The sequence below is a fragment of the Mustelus asterias genome, chromosome 20 (assembly GCF_964213995.1).
Source record: "Mustelus asterias chromosome 20, sMusAst1.hap1.1, whole genome shotgun sequence".
Taxonomy (NCBI): domain Eukaryota; kingdom Metazoa; phylum Chordata; class Chondrichthyes; order Carcharhiniformes; family Triakidae; genus Mustelus; species Mustelus asterias.
Genome location: NC_135820.1, coordinates 66,127,540 through 66,144,460, shown reverse-complemented (window position 1 = coordinate 66,144,460; position 16,921 = coordinate 66,127,540). Strand labels below are relative to the sequence as shown.

The 16,921-nt window shown below is 43.9% G+C and overlaps 1 protein-coding gene across 3 annotated transcripts in view; it reads right to left on the bottom strand.

Moving 5' to 3' along the window:
* Positions 1-12,527, bottom strand: part of lama5 (laminin, alpha 5) — a 297,320-nt gene extending 284,793 nt beyond the window's left edge. For 2 of the 3 annotated variants that reach the window (XM_078236714.1, XM_078236713.1), the window contains exons 1-2: positions 12,161-12,527; positions 7,217-7,366 (exon numbers count right to left, since the gene is read on the bottom strand). In XM_078236714.1, the coding sequence (XP_078092840.1) occupies positions 7,217-7,366; positions 12,161-12,421 (411 nt within the window). In that variant the 5' untranslated portion in view covers positions 12,422-12,527. The remainder of the gene's footprint in view (positions 1-7,216; positions 7,367-12,160) is intronic. The other variant, XM_078236712.1, reaches the window with a different exon arrangement.
* Positions 12,528-16,921: the final 4,394 nt, after the last annotated feature.

The window sequence follows — 16,921 nt, the reverse complement described above, 5'->3', positions numbered from 1 at the left end:
TATCATCAATGTTAAACTTGTGACCATTACTCAGGCATATTCCACTGAAATAAGATTAATTACCCACAAGTTTGGAAAAGCAGAGGTCCTTTCAAATTGACCAGAGGCTGTGAATTTAAACTTTCTAAATGGATTACTTGGTTGGCATTCAAGGAATGCATGCAATGTGTGCAGTAATTATACTGAGCCACTTTAGCACCAGACAGCAGACACATTAAAAGGTAAACTGTGGTTACGTTTTTTAGCTTCTCTTCCACTGAGAGTCAACACATACCTTCAACTGATTGTACAACATCCCAAACACTGAGAACCCCTCATCTGAGGCTGAACCCTGTACAAAAGAAATATTGACCTTTTAAGGCCACCTCCCATTCCCCACAACACACAAATCACTTTGATGACAAGAAGAAATAAACTTTTTTTTTTACCTGATCTACTAATTTTATGATTAAAAGTTAAAGAGGAGAAAGTGGCAAGAAAGTTCTGTTCTTACTGCAGATACAGAATGGGGGAGGGGTGGGGGGTGGGGTGGGGACAGAGTGGGATTTGAAGGCCTTGACATTCACAAAGCCTTTGAGATTAACATACCAGAGCTGTCCTCGGGTTAAGGCAATGCAATAAGATCATACCACTCTCCCTCTTGTCACCCATTTATTTCCCGCTCAACCCATTATTCAGGTGTCCTCATTACTTAGTTGACATTGCAGGATTCCATTCCACAATAAACCTGATAGATTAATGCCTCCTCTACATTATTGAAGCAGTTTCCTTGGCATGCTCGTGTTGAAGAATCTGCTTGGAGATATTGTGCAGCAGTGAGTTGGCCTTTGCACGCAAGAGATTGACAGCATACTCGGTAGTAGCATTTCACTTTTGCCAAAGAAGCAACACCTATCCTTAAAGTAAGACCATAAGATTTAGGAGCAGAATTAGGCCACTCGGCCCATCGAGTTTGCTCCACCATTCAATCATGGCTGATATGATTCACATCCCCATTCTCCTGCCTTCTTACCGTAACCCTTGCTTCCCTTAATGATCAGGAACCTATCTCTGTTTTAAAGACACTCAATGACCTGGCCTCAGTGGCAACGGGTTCCACAGATTCGCCACCCTCTGGCTGAAGAAATTCCTCCTCATCTCAGCTTTAAAGGAGCGTCCCTTCACTCTGAAGTTGGGCCCTCGAGTTCTAGTCTCTCCTACTACTGGAAACATCTTTTCCACATCCACTCTATCTAGGCTGCTCAGTATTCTGTAAGTTTCAATTAGATCCCCCCTCATCCTTCTAAACTCCATCAAGTATAGACCCAGACTCCTCCAACCGCTCCTCATACGACAAACCCTTCATTCCTGAGTTCATCCTTGTGAACCATTAGTTCCAGTCTCAGCTCTGGCTCAATTGGGAGCACGCTTGCGTCCAAGTCCCAACAAAAGACCTGAGCACAAAAATCACCATTGTCACTCCAGCACAGTACTGAGGAAGAGCAGCACTGTCACAGATGCAAGCTTTTGGAGATATTTAACTAAGGCCACATCCACCCTTTCAGGAGGGACATGTAAAGTCACACACCACTAATGAATATGAAGAAAAGCAAGGGAGCTCTCCCCATAATCCTGGCCAATATTTACTCCTCAATCAACGTCACAAAAACTTGATTATCTTGTAATCATCAGATATAATTATCAATGATGGGAGTTCACTAGCGTGCAGGTTGGCTGCCACGTTTCCTACATCACAACTGCAACTACAAGGATAGTACCCTATATCCAGCTAGCCAAAAACTGGACATTTTGAAATAGTCCGCTCACCTAGTTCCAGCTTTTAGGTTCAGGCTCTGTATTATTGATCATCTTTCGGCTCAGTTTTTCCCGGTCCCCTTCCCTCACTTCTGCTGCGTCCAGATGATCTCTCTCAGAAAGAGGAGCCTACACTTTTCTATTCCTGTTGAGCAGCAGAATCATACCCCCAATCTTCCAGGGGAATCTTTCCTTGAGATTTCCTTGGTCTTGGTACTTTTCCACCTGTGCAGGTGAGTAGATGATGCTGATGGGGGTGAGAGAAATGCGTGACAAGGCCACTGTTGCCTCACAGCGTCAGGGACCCGGGTTCGATTCCCAGCTTGGGTCACTGTCTGTGCAGAGTCTGCACGTTGTCCCTGTGTCTGCGTGGGCTTCCACCAGTTTCCTCCCATAGTCTGAAAGACGTGCTGATTAGGTGCAATGGCCATGCTAAATTCTCCTTCAGTGTACCCAAACAGGTGCCAGAGTATGGCAACTAGGGGATTTTCACAGTAACTTCAGTGCAGTGTTAATGTAAGCCTACTTCTACTAATAAATAAACTTTAAGAGAATGCGATTTGGCTCCCCCAGCCTCAGGGACACTACTGGCATCCGCGGCACTATCCAGGAAGGGTGATCGGGCACTTGGGAGTGCTCCTTCGTTCAAAGCTTCTGACAAGGTCAGGTTGAATCTCCAAAATCTGGGAATACCTGAAATCCGGCACGGTGTCAATCCTGAGGGTGCCAGAATTGGAATACTATACCCATAACAGATTGGCTGTAAAGCATCTTGAGACATTCAGTTGAAGTGAAAGCGTTGATTTTCTGTCTATCTTACATTCCAGTAATGCGACTGAAGGAAGAACAGTGCGACAAAGACAGACTCCAGACTGTTTCTGAGCATTGATGCAAAGACACCATTTCTTTTGACAGCTAACACTCTGCTAGAATGGTGGATTCAGTCAATTAAACACTACTGGTATAGTAATGCAAACAGTTGGGGTATTGTCTACAAAAATAATTCTATGGCACCATTTTAACATGTGCAGTCCACAATCACAGAAGGGTCAGAGATAGCAAGAACATTTTATTTCCTTAACCTAGGAAGAGAATGCTGCTAAAGTCATAGTGAGAGAGGAGGTTGCTGAGTGACTGGAGGGGCTACGATCAATATTTAGGATAGACTGGGGTTGTTTTCCTCGGAGCAGAGTGGACTAGGGGGGGACATGATTGAGATGTAGAAAATTATGAGGGGCATAGATAGAGTAGACAGGAAAATGTTTTTCCCTTTGGTGGAGGGATCAATGGCTGGGGGTACAGATTTAAGGTAAGGGGCAGAAGGGATGTGAGGAAAAATCCTTTCCACCCAGAGTGTGGTGGGAGTCTGGAACTCACTGCTTGAGAGCGTGGTGGAGGCAGAGACCCTCTTAACATTTAAGTATTTAGATGTGCACTTGCGATGCCAAACAAGGCTATGGACCGAGTGTTGAAAAATGGGATTGGAATAGTTAGGCGGTTTGTCTTTGACTGGTGCAGACAGACGGGCCAAAGGGTCTTTTTCTGTGCTGTAATACCTCTATGACTATGACGCTATGTTCATAGGATACAATGGACAGCAAAGCTGAACAATATTGAACCCTTGCCAGAACATCCAAGCGACAGCCAGCTGTACAACCCCCATTTCAGCAAGAATAGAGCCCAATAGCATTTATAGGAATTTTGGAGGAATAATTCTAGAAACACAAGAGATGGGATAAAGAGGTAAGATCCTAGGCATTTTACAAGATCCATGTTGAAGCAAGGTAGACCATTTTTGGGGCTGCAGTTTGTTATAGTGCCTGTGTTAACTTAAAATGTTCAGTCCTACAATGTGCCCTTGTTGAATTGCAGTGTATTATTATAAAAAGTGAGGAATATGATTTCGATATTGGGTGTTCACTGTTACAAGTGCTGCATATATATTCTGCAAAGGCACAGCAGATTGTAGTTACTCATCCACTTTTGCCTAGTTCTGAGCTGTATGTCATCCTTATTTTTCTGCAGCACATCCATATCTTTTGCCTGTCAGTTCCTGATTCTCTTCAATCACTGCGCTGTAATGTGATGTCAGATTGATAGTTTGTCAGCACTGGCAATTGTAAAACTCACCAAACCGTGCCACTGAATGTGGCTGTTATTCATCACGCGTCACGTGGAGTCGTGGAATCGTTACAGCACAGAAGAAGGACATCAGCTTCTTTCGTGTTTGTATCCGCTCTCTGCGAGAGCAACTCAGCAAGTCTCGCACTCTTGTTCTTTACCCATAGCCCTGTGATTTATTTATTTTCAGGTATCAATCCTCTTTCGAAAGCCATAATTGAATCTGGCTCTCACCACATTATCAAACGGTGTATCCCAGACCCTGACCACTCACTGTACAAAAATGTTTTTCTCCATGTTGATGATGGTTCTTTTGCCATTTATCTTAAATCTACATCTTCTGGTTGTTAACCCTCTGCCATGGGGGGCACAGTTTCTTACCTACTCTGTCTAGATACCTCAATTGTGAACTTTATAATTTATCAAAATCTCCTTTCCACCTTTTCTTCGAAGGATAACCCCAACTTTTCCAAGGTATCCATATAACTGAAGTCCCTCAACTTTAGAACCATTCTCATGAATCTTCTCTCTTCCCTCTCTAATAACTATGTCCTTCCTCAGGTTGTTGCCCAAAAATTGTCATAATGCTGAGATTGAACCAACATTTTATAAAGGTTCATTGTAACTTCCTTGCTTTTATACTCTTTGCCACTATAGTCGAGGATCCAGTGTGTTTTGCCTTCTTAATCACTTTCTCAACCTACCACCTTGAATGCTTTGTGCATGCACACTCCCAGATCTCTCTCTTCTTGGCCACCTTTAGATCGTATCCTTTACATTTCCTCTCCTCATTCTTCCTAACAAAATATATCACTTCGCACTTCTCTGCATTAAATTTCAGTTGCCGCATAGATTGTCTGTGTCCCCAAAGACTATCATAATTCCCCTGTCAGTTCACAATGTTTTCAAGTTTGCATGACCGTCAAATTTAAAAATTGTGCCTTGCACTGGCCAACCTCAGAATGAAGGGACGCTACCTTAAAACTGAGATTAGGAGGAATTTCTTCAGCCAGAGGGTGGAACTCATTGGCGCAGAGGGCTGTGGAGGCCAAGTCATTGAGTGTCTTTAAGACAGAGATGGATAAGTTCTTGATCAATAAGGGGATCACGGGTTACGGGGAGGAGGCAGGAGAATGGGGATGAGAATCATATCAGCCATGATTGAGTGGCGGAGCAGACTTGATGGGTCGAACGGCCTAATTCTGCTCCTATATCTAATGGTCTTATGGTATACCCAGGTTTAGATTATTAGCATATATCAAGAAAAGCAGTGGACACAGTACTGACTCTTGAAGAACCCCACTGTATACCTTCCTCCAATCTGAAGAACAACCATTCACTACCATGTCTCTGCCAATGCCAGCTGCTTGTATCCAAGTAATGAGATATAAAATGTACATCTTAAGGAAATATACACAGATTCGTCAAAAAGGTGGGCCAAATTAAACACAACTACATCCAGCAAAACAAGCTAGAGTCATCACTGCCCAGGTAAATAATAGATGGTAAATATTAAGAGGCCGTTACTGAATGTGCAGAGATCCTGTAGGTTACTTTTAATCATCAACACAATGGAAACACACAAGAGCCTATCTGCCGAATTGAAACAGACCTAATTTTATTGACATGAGGATTCAGAACAAACACACTCCTGGCTACGTGCTGCTCTGACTGCACGACAGCGATTGAATTGATAATCCCTCGGTTACATCACTGAAACTCAGTTGTCAGATCCACGGAAATGTAAAACAAGCTTGAATTTCAGAAACTGACCTTAACTGGAATGGCCTCAGCACCCTGCATTTTTAACTCTTTGAATCCCAAAATTTAATGGGAGTAATGCCATCACGTAAAACATTAACACATTCTTATCCAAGTCACAACCACCCTGATTTGAGAATCAGCGCTGGGTCAAAAATCATGTAACAGCAATATGGGAGCATCTTCAACACACGGAGTTTATTTATTTAATATTAGCGTCACAAGTCGGCTTACATTAACACTGCAGTGAAGTTATTGTGAAAAGTCGCCACACTCCAGCGCCTGTTCAGGGTGCACTGTGGGAGAATTTAGCATGGCCAATGCAGCTAACCAGCACGTCTTTCAGACTGTGGGAGGAAATCCACGCAGACACGGGGAGAACGTGCAGACTCCGCACAGACAGTGACCCAAGCCGAGAATCGAACCCAGGTCCCTGGTGCAGTGAGTTCTAATCACTGTGCCACTGCTTCGCCCGTAAGTGGTGACTCATCATCACATTCCCAAAGGCAATTAGGGATGTGCGATGAGTGCTGGCCATGCCAACGATGCCTACATTTCAAGAATGAATAAGAAGAAAAGGCCCTCACTGACATATTTAATGGAAATATCGACTTATTTTAAATGGGTTAATGGCGCTGATAAAACAGCAGAGGATGTGGTATGGATTTGCTAAGCATTGGTGTAATCACATCAGTCGCAATCGTATTCAGGCTTTAATTTCATCACTGAAACAGTTCAATTAGATTCAGAAATGGAGTGAGGCTATTGCTGAATGAGGTGGAATGGCCAGATCTCATGTTATTTGCCTAGCAACACACAGTGACGTAATGAGCCAATACCAAGTATCAAGAGTGAACAGTATCAGCAAGCATCCAGCCAAAGCATTAGGCTAGTTGGCTTCTCAGTATTTCTTAACATTCTCCTCCTCCTCTATTCCTGACAGCCTTAACTCCTTGTCATCTCCCAGGACTTTGCTCAAATGGTTGTTCTTAACGTGTAAGCATCAACGTTACCATGAGGCTATTCAAAATCAACTGTGAAGATATCACTTCAGAGCTTGGTCCTCTCTTTAGCCAACACGCCCACCTACACAAGCAAACTGTCATAGATAGCAACCAGAAGCCGGAACCATGACAAAGTCTCCCTTCCAGGAGGCAGGGTCATTGAATATTTTTAAGGCGGAGGTAAATTTTTTCCCATGCCTAACAAGAATCTAAGGTTATTAGGAGGGGGGGAGGGAATTCGAAACACAATCAGAATTGAATTGTGGCGCAGACTCGAGGGGCTGAATGGCCTACCCCTGCTCCGATTTTGCACATCCGCTAATCCAGAGATGCTGAGGCTACAGGACCTCCACTCCCACCTCAGTTACAGTAACTCGACACTGCCTAGAATCAGGCCTGGGTCCTTCTCCAAATGTTGTCACACCATTCATGGGGTGAACTCACTGGGTCACTGGTCGACATATGGGTCAAAGGCTATAAAGAAATTGACAGTCACATCCATTACATTGGAACCATTCACTGCACTATAAACCTACCTGCCCAAGATCGAGTGTAACATTGACTTCATTATATTCCAGGCTACGAGAGAGAGGAGGACTCTGCCACCATCGTTCAGTCCCATCAATGGCGTTGGTGCTTGGATGTGCTTTGTTACTCTCTGCCTTGCAAATATCACAATACTGACCCTATTAAAAGAAAATAACAGGGTAAGTAAGCTTATAAAACAACACTTGTCTGTTACCAAAGCCCTTAATAATGCAAACTTCTCAAGTTTCTAAATCAGTCTCATTTGTCAATGACCACTTTGACATCAGATGGCATGGTGACTTCTGATGTTAATAATTAATTTCTTGTCTAAAAATGTTTAAACATGTAAAATAGTTCAAGACTTATCCTGTGGTAGAAAAGATACATTAATCCTAGAATTTTCTGTACACTTACAGTGAAAGAGATATCGGAACAGTTATTACTCAAGTTGGGATCATTTTAACTTTATTTATTAGTGTCACAGGTAGACTTACATTAACACTGCAATGAAGTTACTGTGAAAATCCCCTAGTCGCCACACTCCGGCGCCTATTCGGGTACACTGAGGGAGAATTTAGCACGGCCAATGCACCTAACCAGCACGTCTTTCAGACTGTGGGAAGAAACCGGAACACCGGAGGAAACCCAGGCAGACACGGGGAGAATGTGCAGATTCCGCACAGACAGTGACCCAAGCCAGGAATCGAACCCAGGTCCCTGGTGCTGTGAGGCAACAGTGCTAATCACTGTGCCACCGGATTCGAAACTGAATCTCCAGAACATTATTCTGGGTCTCTGGATTATTAGTCTAGTGCAAATACCACTACGCCACTACCTCCCCTATGTTTGTCAGGGACGACTTCCTAAATAATCCATGACTAAATGCATTGCCAGCTGTGATACTGAACCTTAGGAAACACAAAGGTCCCAGTTTTGATCTGCACTGATCTCAGCCTGGACAGTAGCGAGGATATCCCAAATCACCCTCAGTCCTCAAGTAGGAAGGACATAAATACATCAGCCAGGATTCCCTTCCTAAAAGGATATTCAGTGATGCTACCTGGAAAAAGTTTGTGTGTGAGAAGTTTGGGGCGAACAGGATTAGGCTCAGCTCAGCAGGAGTACAACTTATTGACATTAAGGCATAAATTTTCCGAGCATGTGTCAGAAACCTCCCTCACTAACAGGGTACATCAGAACCTCGTATGCGCTCTGCCACAATACCCGTTGAAGAACAGATAGAATATCATTGAGAAGGTGCTCACATTTTTCCAACATCCAAGTAACCTCAGAGATAAGACACCCCCAGGGAATTTACTCCCTACTATCTAGTTTTACCCTTGAAGAATGGCCATTTAGGGGGATGTAAATGAGGCTGCAGCAAAATAGTCTCTAAAATTAATAACTGTTGTAATATCATTTTTTTTCTGTGCTTCTTTTACATTGCTGACACCATTCAGTTCTGCACTGAGGAGTGATTCAAAATCCAAGCTAGTATATATATATATATATATATGGTTTCAACATCTTCAGTGATATTTCAAACTCCTTGATACCCTCGCCAAAGCACGATGGTTCCATGTGGCTATACATTGTGAAAATTAATCTGGCATTACAGTCTCTCGCAAGTCATCACAGGATTTACACAGCCATTAGTTTGCAGCTCAGGTCCAGTTGTATGGAAGGTTTGTTAAAGAAAATAAATGTGGTAATTACCACTCTCTTTATAGTCTTTCTCCAATGATGCAGGTTAGAAGTTACATTGCCGCAAAGACATGCAGATGAATGGGGTAGCATGGTGGCACAGTGGTTAGCACTGCTGCCTCACAGCACTAGGCACCTGGATTGTAGCTGTGGACTTTGCTAAGAAGGAGACAGAGATCTTAGCAGGAAGGTAGGAAGAGAGAGGAATAATGATGGGTTGGGTTAGGCTGCCATCTGTGGTTTGGACGTCCTCCGAAGGGCCATTGAAGCAGCGTAGTATGAACAGTAACTCCAACTTGCTGACCTTATAGCCCAGTGAACCTGCTGGGGGCCAATCTTACCAACCTCCATTCGCCCCATCCACCATGACCGACTCAGAATTTGACAGCGGATCAACAATGACTGGCTCTTTCTGCATTTCCTTCTCAAATTACTTGCTTACTCCCAAACAATCTTATGCAAAGAGCCCTGGAAACAACTGTCTCGGATTTATGAGCAGCAATTCCCAACTTCTCCACCCTCTTCTCTCTGTGACCTTCTCATGCAATGAGCCTGCCGGGGCTAATCATGCCAACCTCCTTCCTGTCACACACATACCATCCAACACCAACTTCTCCCTGAGAAATCCTTCCCACTCACACCACAGCTGTTCATGTTTTAGTTGAGGTACTTTTGAATTACAGTCCAGGGATGTGTTTGAAGAATTGAGTGTCTTCAAATCTTCCATTTTTCAGTGCCATTCTTTGTGAAACTGTGAATACATTTCAATAAAATCACGGAGATAATTGAATCAAGTTTCCTTTTGATGATATCGCCACTTGGCGCCCATGTGTAAGATACGTTGGCTTTCTGGAATATTTCACAAGGGATCTCCCTTGCCACTTTATGACTTACAGAGTCTCACCAGAACTCAAGGATCATGTTTCAAATTCATTTAATCACTGAAGACATCACTGAGGAACATTTCACTGCTGAACTCCCAGACAGATGCAAGATATTGTTTGAGGAACAATTCAGATCATTAAAAGGCACAGCCTTCATTAATGCAGCTACACTGTAGCTCTCTCAAAAGGGATCTGGAGACAATAGTGAAGTTAATACTCGCTGCATATTTTAATGCATCACTGAAGCAGTGCAACAGTGGAGTTTTATCCTTTAAAACCTCCTGACATCAGTGATTCAAATTTCCCATTTCATTACAAAGGAAAGTCTCCCATGCATGGCAGGAGTTAAAGCAAGGCTCGTGTTAAGTTGTACATTCGTGATATCAGGCACGGGAATGGTTCACAACTCAACTGCATTTTAAAGGACAGTAACTATGGCCTTAGCTCAAACAAGACTTTTTTTGCAAATCCCAGGTTTTTCCTCATATTAAGTTGATCTTTCCCTAGCTATGACTGTAACACTACACTCTGCACCTTCTCCTTTCCTTCTCTACGATGGGTATGCTTTGCCTATATAGTAAAGTCGTAAAGTAAAGTTTATTTATTAGTCACAAGTAGGCTTACATTCACACTGCAATGAAGTTATTTTAAAATCTCCTAGTCACCACACTCCGGCGCCTGTTCGGGCACACTGAGGGAAAATTTACCTAACCTGCACATCTTTGGACTGTGGGAGGAAACCGGAGCACCTGGAGGAAACCCACGCAGACACAGGGAGAATGTGCATACTCCACACAGTGAGCCAAGCCGGGAATCAAACCCGGGTCCCTGGCGCTGTGAGGCACCAGTGCTAACCACTGTGCCACCTCAAGCGCACAAGAAACAATACTTTCACTGTACACTAATACATGTGACAATAATAAATCAAATTTTAAAAGACTGTGTGGTAAGACTGCCTTTTCTCATTCACTATTAAATCCAGTTTGCAAAATAATTAAATGATACATTTTGACATAAAAAAGTCAACTTTTTCTTTAAAACTTCACCCATGGGACCATTTGGTTTTAATACCAGTGGTAATGTAGTTGAAAAGAAGCGCATTACCAGATCTATAAACCGTGACCACAATAGCCAAAGGGCTTAAAGACTAACTCTCCAACAAGCTGGGATATGTGGCGGGAGACACAGACTCTGGTTGGGGTTTTGCTGGAGTTCTTGTGTTCCGAGTGGCGAGTAAAAGGCAGGAGAATCCCTCTGGTGACCACATCTTCAAAGAAATCCAGCAGCAGCCTAAATAAGGCAATGAATGGCTCGACATTCCGACTCCAGTGGGAGCAGAAATTGTTGGGGGGACGGGGGAGAGACTTGATAATATTCCGGGGGGAGAGAAGAGAAATAAAATGATGACCGCTGGAGATGGGGAGAGGGGGGAGGGGAGGGGGGGGGACTGGTAAGCGTTGATGTCTGATGTTAATTTTGGCTGGATCAAGGAAGGTTTCACCCTTTACAGGGCGGGGGAGAGAGAGAGACAGCACAGAGACAATGGGCCGAATAGCCGCGTTGCAGCATTTTGATGACTCAAATGCAAAGCGGAGAGCTCTGGTTCAGAGAGTGAAATTGCACTCCTGATAACTGTATCTCCTCCCCCTTCCAAAACGAGTGCATTAAAGAAAATACGAGAGCTATCTTCCAGGTTTCATGAGCACTTGTGGATTGTCACTGTAACAATTCTAATCAGTTAAAGCAAATTTAGTTTATATATATCTTTTTTTTAAAAGGGGGCTGAAATTAGTTTGTTACAGTAATGCCCAGATCATGTCATGTCTAACCACAGTGTGGATCTAAAAAAAAACCAATGGATATTAAATCAGACACTCAATGTATTGGGATTTAAAACTGCAGTAAGCAAGTGGATTCTGTAACCTGCACTGCATTGTTCTGGGTTTTTTAATTGGGGGAGGCTTAAATTGCCAGCGCACCTTCGATCAGATCAGGTCCCCTCGCCCTCCCCATCAAGAGTTCAACATGTGGCTGTTTGCGGTCAACCAAGCACCCTTTAAAGAGAATAACATCTGAACTTTGGTAAATATGCAAAACACAAGTAACAGGATTTAATTGCCTGTGTAAATATTGCAAACCCCACTTTATCTAATCATGCTTTGAAATAAGCAAAGGAGATCTAACTTCAAACTAACATATGTGTATGTGTCAGATCTAACTTAAAACTAACATGTGCGTGTCAGATCTAACTTAAAACTAACATATATATGTGTGTGTGCCAGATCTAACTTAAAACTAACATACATGTGTGTGTGTCAGATCTAACTTAAAGCCAACATGTGTATATATGCCAGATTGTAATACCTGGATAGTTTGGCTGGGATCACCGGATACCGGACCACCGACCAGTTTACAGTACAGATCCTCCACCGGCCTCCCCGTCTCATCCTCTCCGCAAGTGGCCGTGGCTGTGATCTTCGTCCCCTCCGCTAAGTTAAAATAAGGCGGGTGTAAACTGAAGCCGTTCACTCCGTAACCAGAGGTGATCACCCCCTGCGCCCACACCAGCCTCAGGAGGTAGCAGACGTTCAAAAGGAGTGTGGCGACTCCAGTGTCCCTCGCCATGTTTCCCAACCCCAAAGTGTTGCTCAGTGAATCCTGCCTGCGCCCTCCTGCATTATCATTGCTGCTGCTGCTGCTTTCGCTGTTACTGCTGGAAGTGAGCGAGTCGCGAACATTCAACTCCCAGAAAAGAAGTCCAGCTCCAACCAGGCAGGGCTACCTAATCAACTGATGATGCATCAATCACCCTCCTCCCTCTCGCTCACAATCACAATGGAGATTTGTACCTTGGATTGCAAACAGGAGAGCGTTGCTTCAAACACAGACGACTTTTGAATGGACCTACCTCATATTAAGTTGATCTTTCTCTACACCCTTGCTCTCACTGTAACATTACATTATACACCCTCTCCTTTCCTTCTCTATGAACGGCATGCTTCGTCTGTATAGTTTAAAGTTTATTTATTAGTGTCACAAGTAGGTTTACATTAATGAAGTTACTGTGAAAATCCCCATGTTGCCACACTCTGGCGACTGTTTGGGTACACTGAGGGAGAATTTAGCACGGCCAATGCACCTATCCAGCACATCTTTCAGACTGTGGGAGGAAACCCACGCAGATACGGGGAGAACGTGCAGACTCCGCGCAGAGAGTAACCCGAGCCAGGAATCGAACCCGGCTCCCTGGCGCTGTGAGGTAGCAGTGCTAACCACTGTGCCACCCTGCCGCCCGCAAGAAACAATATTTTTCATTGTATACCAAGACATGTGACAATAATAATTCAAATTAAATCACACGCACACTGAACATGCCTCCTCACCCAGCCTTTTGATTTTCACATTATTCACTTTGCAAAAAAAAGTTGTGCTCTGTCAGTAAAATATCTTCCACAGTTCCTCCTCCCCCCAACCCCCCTCCTCCCCCCACCCCCTCCCCCCCACTCCTCCCCCCCCCCCCCCCACCGCAGCAACACTAGCTGCAAATAAAATCATGAAAATAAACTTACGTGTAACTGATTCATGTATCTGCACACATTGGAATACTTTATAAGAAGGGGGCTAATGCTACATGTCAACCGTGATTTGTGTGAACATGTTAATGATACATGCGGCAGGGGTGAAGAGAGATTTAAACTGCATCATATATTTTTGACATTAGAAGGTGCCACTCCCGTGTAGCTTACCCCGGTTGGACGCAAGTGCTTGGACGAGGAGTTTAAAAAGTCACAGGTTCTGCCAAAATGCTGTCCGGGAGTGGGGAAGCATTAGGCTTTAATGGGCTCTTTCAAACTTTGGAATAGAATCATAGAATCCATACAGTGCAGAAGGAGGCCATCCGGCCCATCGAGTCTGCACCGACCACAATCCCAACCAGGCCCTATTCCCGTAACCCCACGTGTTTACCCTGCCAATGCCCCTAAAACTAGGGTTAATTTAGCATGGCCAATCAACCTAACCTGCATATCTTTGGACTGTGGGAGGAAACCAGAGCACTCGGAGGAAACACACGCAGACACAGGGAGAATGTGGAAACTCCACACAGACAGTGACCCAAGGCCAGAATTGAACCCAGGTCCCTGGCGCTGTGAGGCAGCAGTGCTAACCACTGTGTCACTGTACAGCATTGAGCTTCTGTGTCCTTCCTTGTACTTTTTTTTGATTTTAGGATTAGAGTCTGTACTTCAGGTTTACCACTCCAGAAAGCAATGCTGAGGTGTTGTGGCCTGATTTCTGACTGCAACACCAGCAACCGTGGGACTCCCTTAGGACACATTCATAACTTGTCGAAAGCAGACTGGTACTTCTTGGGTGATGCCTGCAGTATTCCCCATAAATACAAACATCAACAACAATCACTTGCATTTATATAGCGCATTTAACACAGTAAAACTTCCCAAGGGGCTTAATCAGACAAGGATTGACACTGAAACAAAGAAAGAAGCTTAGGTTAGGTTATGAGATGGAATTTAAGGGATGTCCAGAGGCGACACGGGGCACAGCGGTTGGCACTGTGGCCTCACAGCGCCAGGGACCCGGGTTCGATTCCTGGCTTGGGTTACTGTCTGTGCAGAGTCTGCACATTTCCCGTATCTGCGTGCGTTTCCTCCAGGTGCTCCGGTTTCCTTCCACAGTCCGAAAAAGTGCTGGTTAGGTGCAATGGCCATGCTAAATTCTCCCACCAGAGTGTGGCGACTGGGGGATTTTCACAGTAACTTCATTGCAGTGTTAATGTAAGCCTACTTGTGACAATAATAAATAAACTTTACTTTAAACTTTAATGGAGGAGAGAGGTTTAGTGTGGGACTAGGGGGCTGAAGGCATGTGACTCCAGACCATAGCTATGTCATTTCTATGACTCTGAAATAGCCCATCACCGTACTCAGTTGTCAGAAAATGGGGTGACCCCCCCGCCACATGTTCACAAAGGTGATTAATGATGGACAGTAAGTTCTCACCTTACCAGCATACCCACATCCTGTAAATGAATTTAAAAACATGTTTAGTGGTAAATATATCATGTAGCGTACAGGAAAGGATGATTCTAATCCCTAGTCTATGCTGAGTCTGGTGAGGATACTACAATTGGCATTGGTGTCCCAAGGTGAGAAAATGTTCTCCTCTTTGTTGCTATCCACTGACCCCTCCTGGAAGGTGTAAGGTGAAGATATAACTCAATGGTGATGAAGAAGGAAATGGTTAAGAGCTTCAAGTTTCCAGCTGTCCAGATCACCAACGACCTGTCCTGGTCCCTCCATGCCGATGCTATAGTTAAGAAAGCCCATCAATGCCTCTACTTGCTCAAGAGGCTAAGGAAATTTGGCATGTCAGCTGCGACTCTCACCAACTTTTACAGATGCACCATAGAAAGCATCCTTTCCGGATGTATCACAGCTTGGTATGGCTCCTGCTCTGACCAAGACTGCAAGGAACTATAAAGGGTTATGAATGTAGCCCAGTCCATCATGCAAAACCAGCTTCCCATCCATTGACTCCATCTACACTTCCCACTGCCTCGGGAAAAGCAGCCAGCATAATCAAGGATACCATGCACCCTGGACATACTCTCTTCCACCTTCTTCCGCCGGAAAAAAGATACAAAAGTCTGAGAACATGCATCAACCGACTCAAGAACAGCTTCTTTCCTGCTGCCATCAGACTTTTGAAAGGACCATATATTAAGCTGATCTTCCTCTACATCCTAGCTATGACTTCAGCACTACGTTTTCCTTTCCTTCCCCGCAATGTACTCTATGATTGGTATGCTTTGTCTGCATAGCGCGCAAGAAACAATACTTTTCGCTGCATACACATGACAGTAATAAGTCAAATTAAATTAAATCAAATTGGGATCATGTCTGGGGCTCCTTGCAGTTGAAAAGTAGGTTGGTGCTGTCCACACTGACCCAACAACAACAAATTGCAATTATGCAATGCCTTCAACAGAGTAAAATATGTCTCACAGGAGTGTTATCTGAAAGAATTTGACACCATGTAAAGAGATATTAGGACAGATAGCCAAAAGCTGCGTCAAAGAGATCGGTTTTAAGTGGCATTTGAAAGGAGAGGAGGGAAATTTGCCACTTAGGCACAACATGGGTGCCTGCAAAATCAGAACCCAGAGTGATTCGCTTTTAAAAGTAAAGGATGGAAAATTTGGGAGGAAGGGAGAAAATTAAGATGATCCCCCTTGTAGGTGTGCAGCCTTGAAGCATTTCATCCACAGCAGTACTTGGGCAAGGTCTAAAAAAAACGGTTAGGGCAAAGAGCAAAACATTTCAGCCCTCCCCAAATTGAAGTCTTTCATCATCACAAGGCTGTGTACAGTCACACCTTGTAACTATTAAATTTCAGCATCAAGCAGTGCTGAAACTCAACACCATAACCACAGCTCTGTGAAAATAACATACAAACTGTCAGACTACCAGCAGAGTCTTGTTATTTCATTCTGGGTTTGAAGAGCTGTATACAAATCTTATGCAATAATGGTATAAACTTTCAGTCATTAAGATCTGTCCATCATCCAATACCAGGCACTCAGTAAAACTATTCTTGTGATTTGACGAGAGCTAAACTTAATACACCCAATTCTTAATATGCCATAACTTACTTGGACAGTTGGAGTGGAGGCATTTAAGACGCACTCATCTTTGTTTTAACAATGTGCCTAACACTTGTTGAAACCAGTAAATTCTATATTTTCATAATCTAACAATTTAAAACTTTTAACTGAGATGTTATAGACTGCGTTATTCCATAACCAAACAATCTTGGAATACTTGATTCAGTTAAAGTTTATTTATTAGTCACCTGTAGGGTTCATATCAGCACAGCAATGAAGTTACTGTGAAATTCCCCTAGTCACCACAGTCTGGCGCCTGCTCGGGTCAATGCATCTAACCAGCACGTCTTTCAGAATGTGGGAGGAAACCGGAGTACCTGGAGGAAACCCACGCAGACACGGGGAGAACATGCAAACTCTGCACAGACGGTGACCCAAGCCGGGAATCAAACCCAGGTCCCTGACACTCTGAAGCAGCAGTGCTAACCACTGTGCCAAGGTAC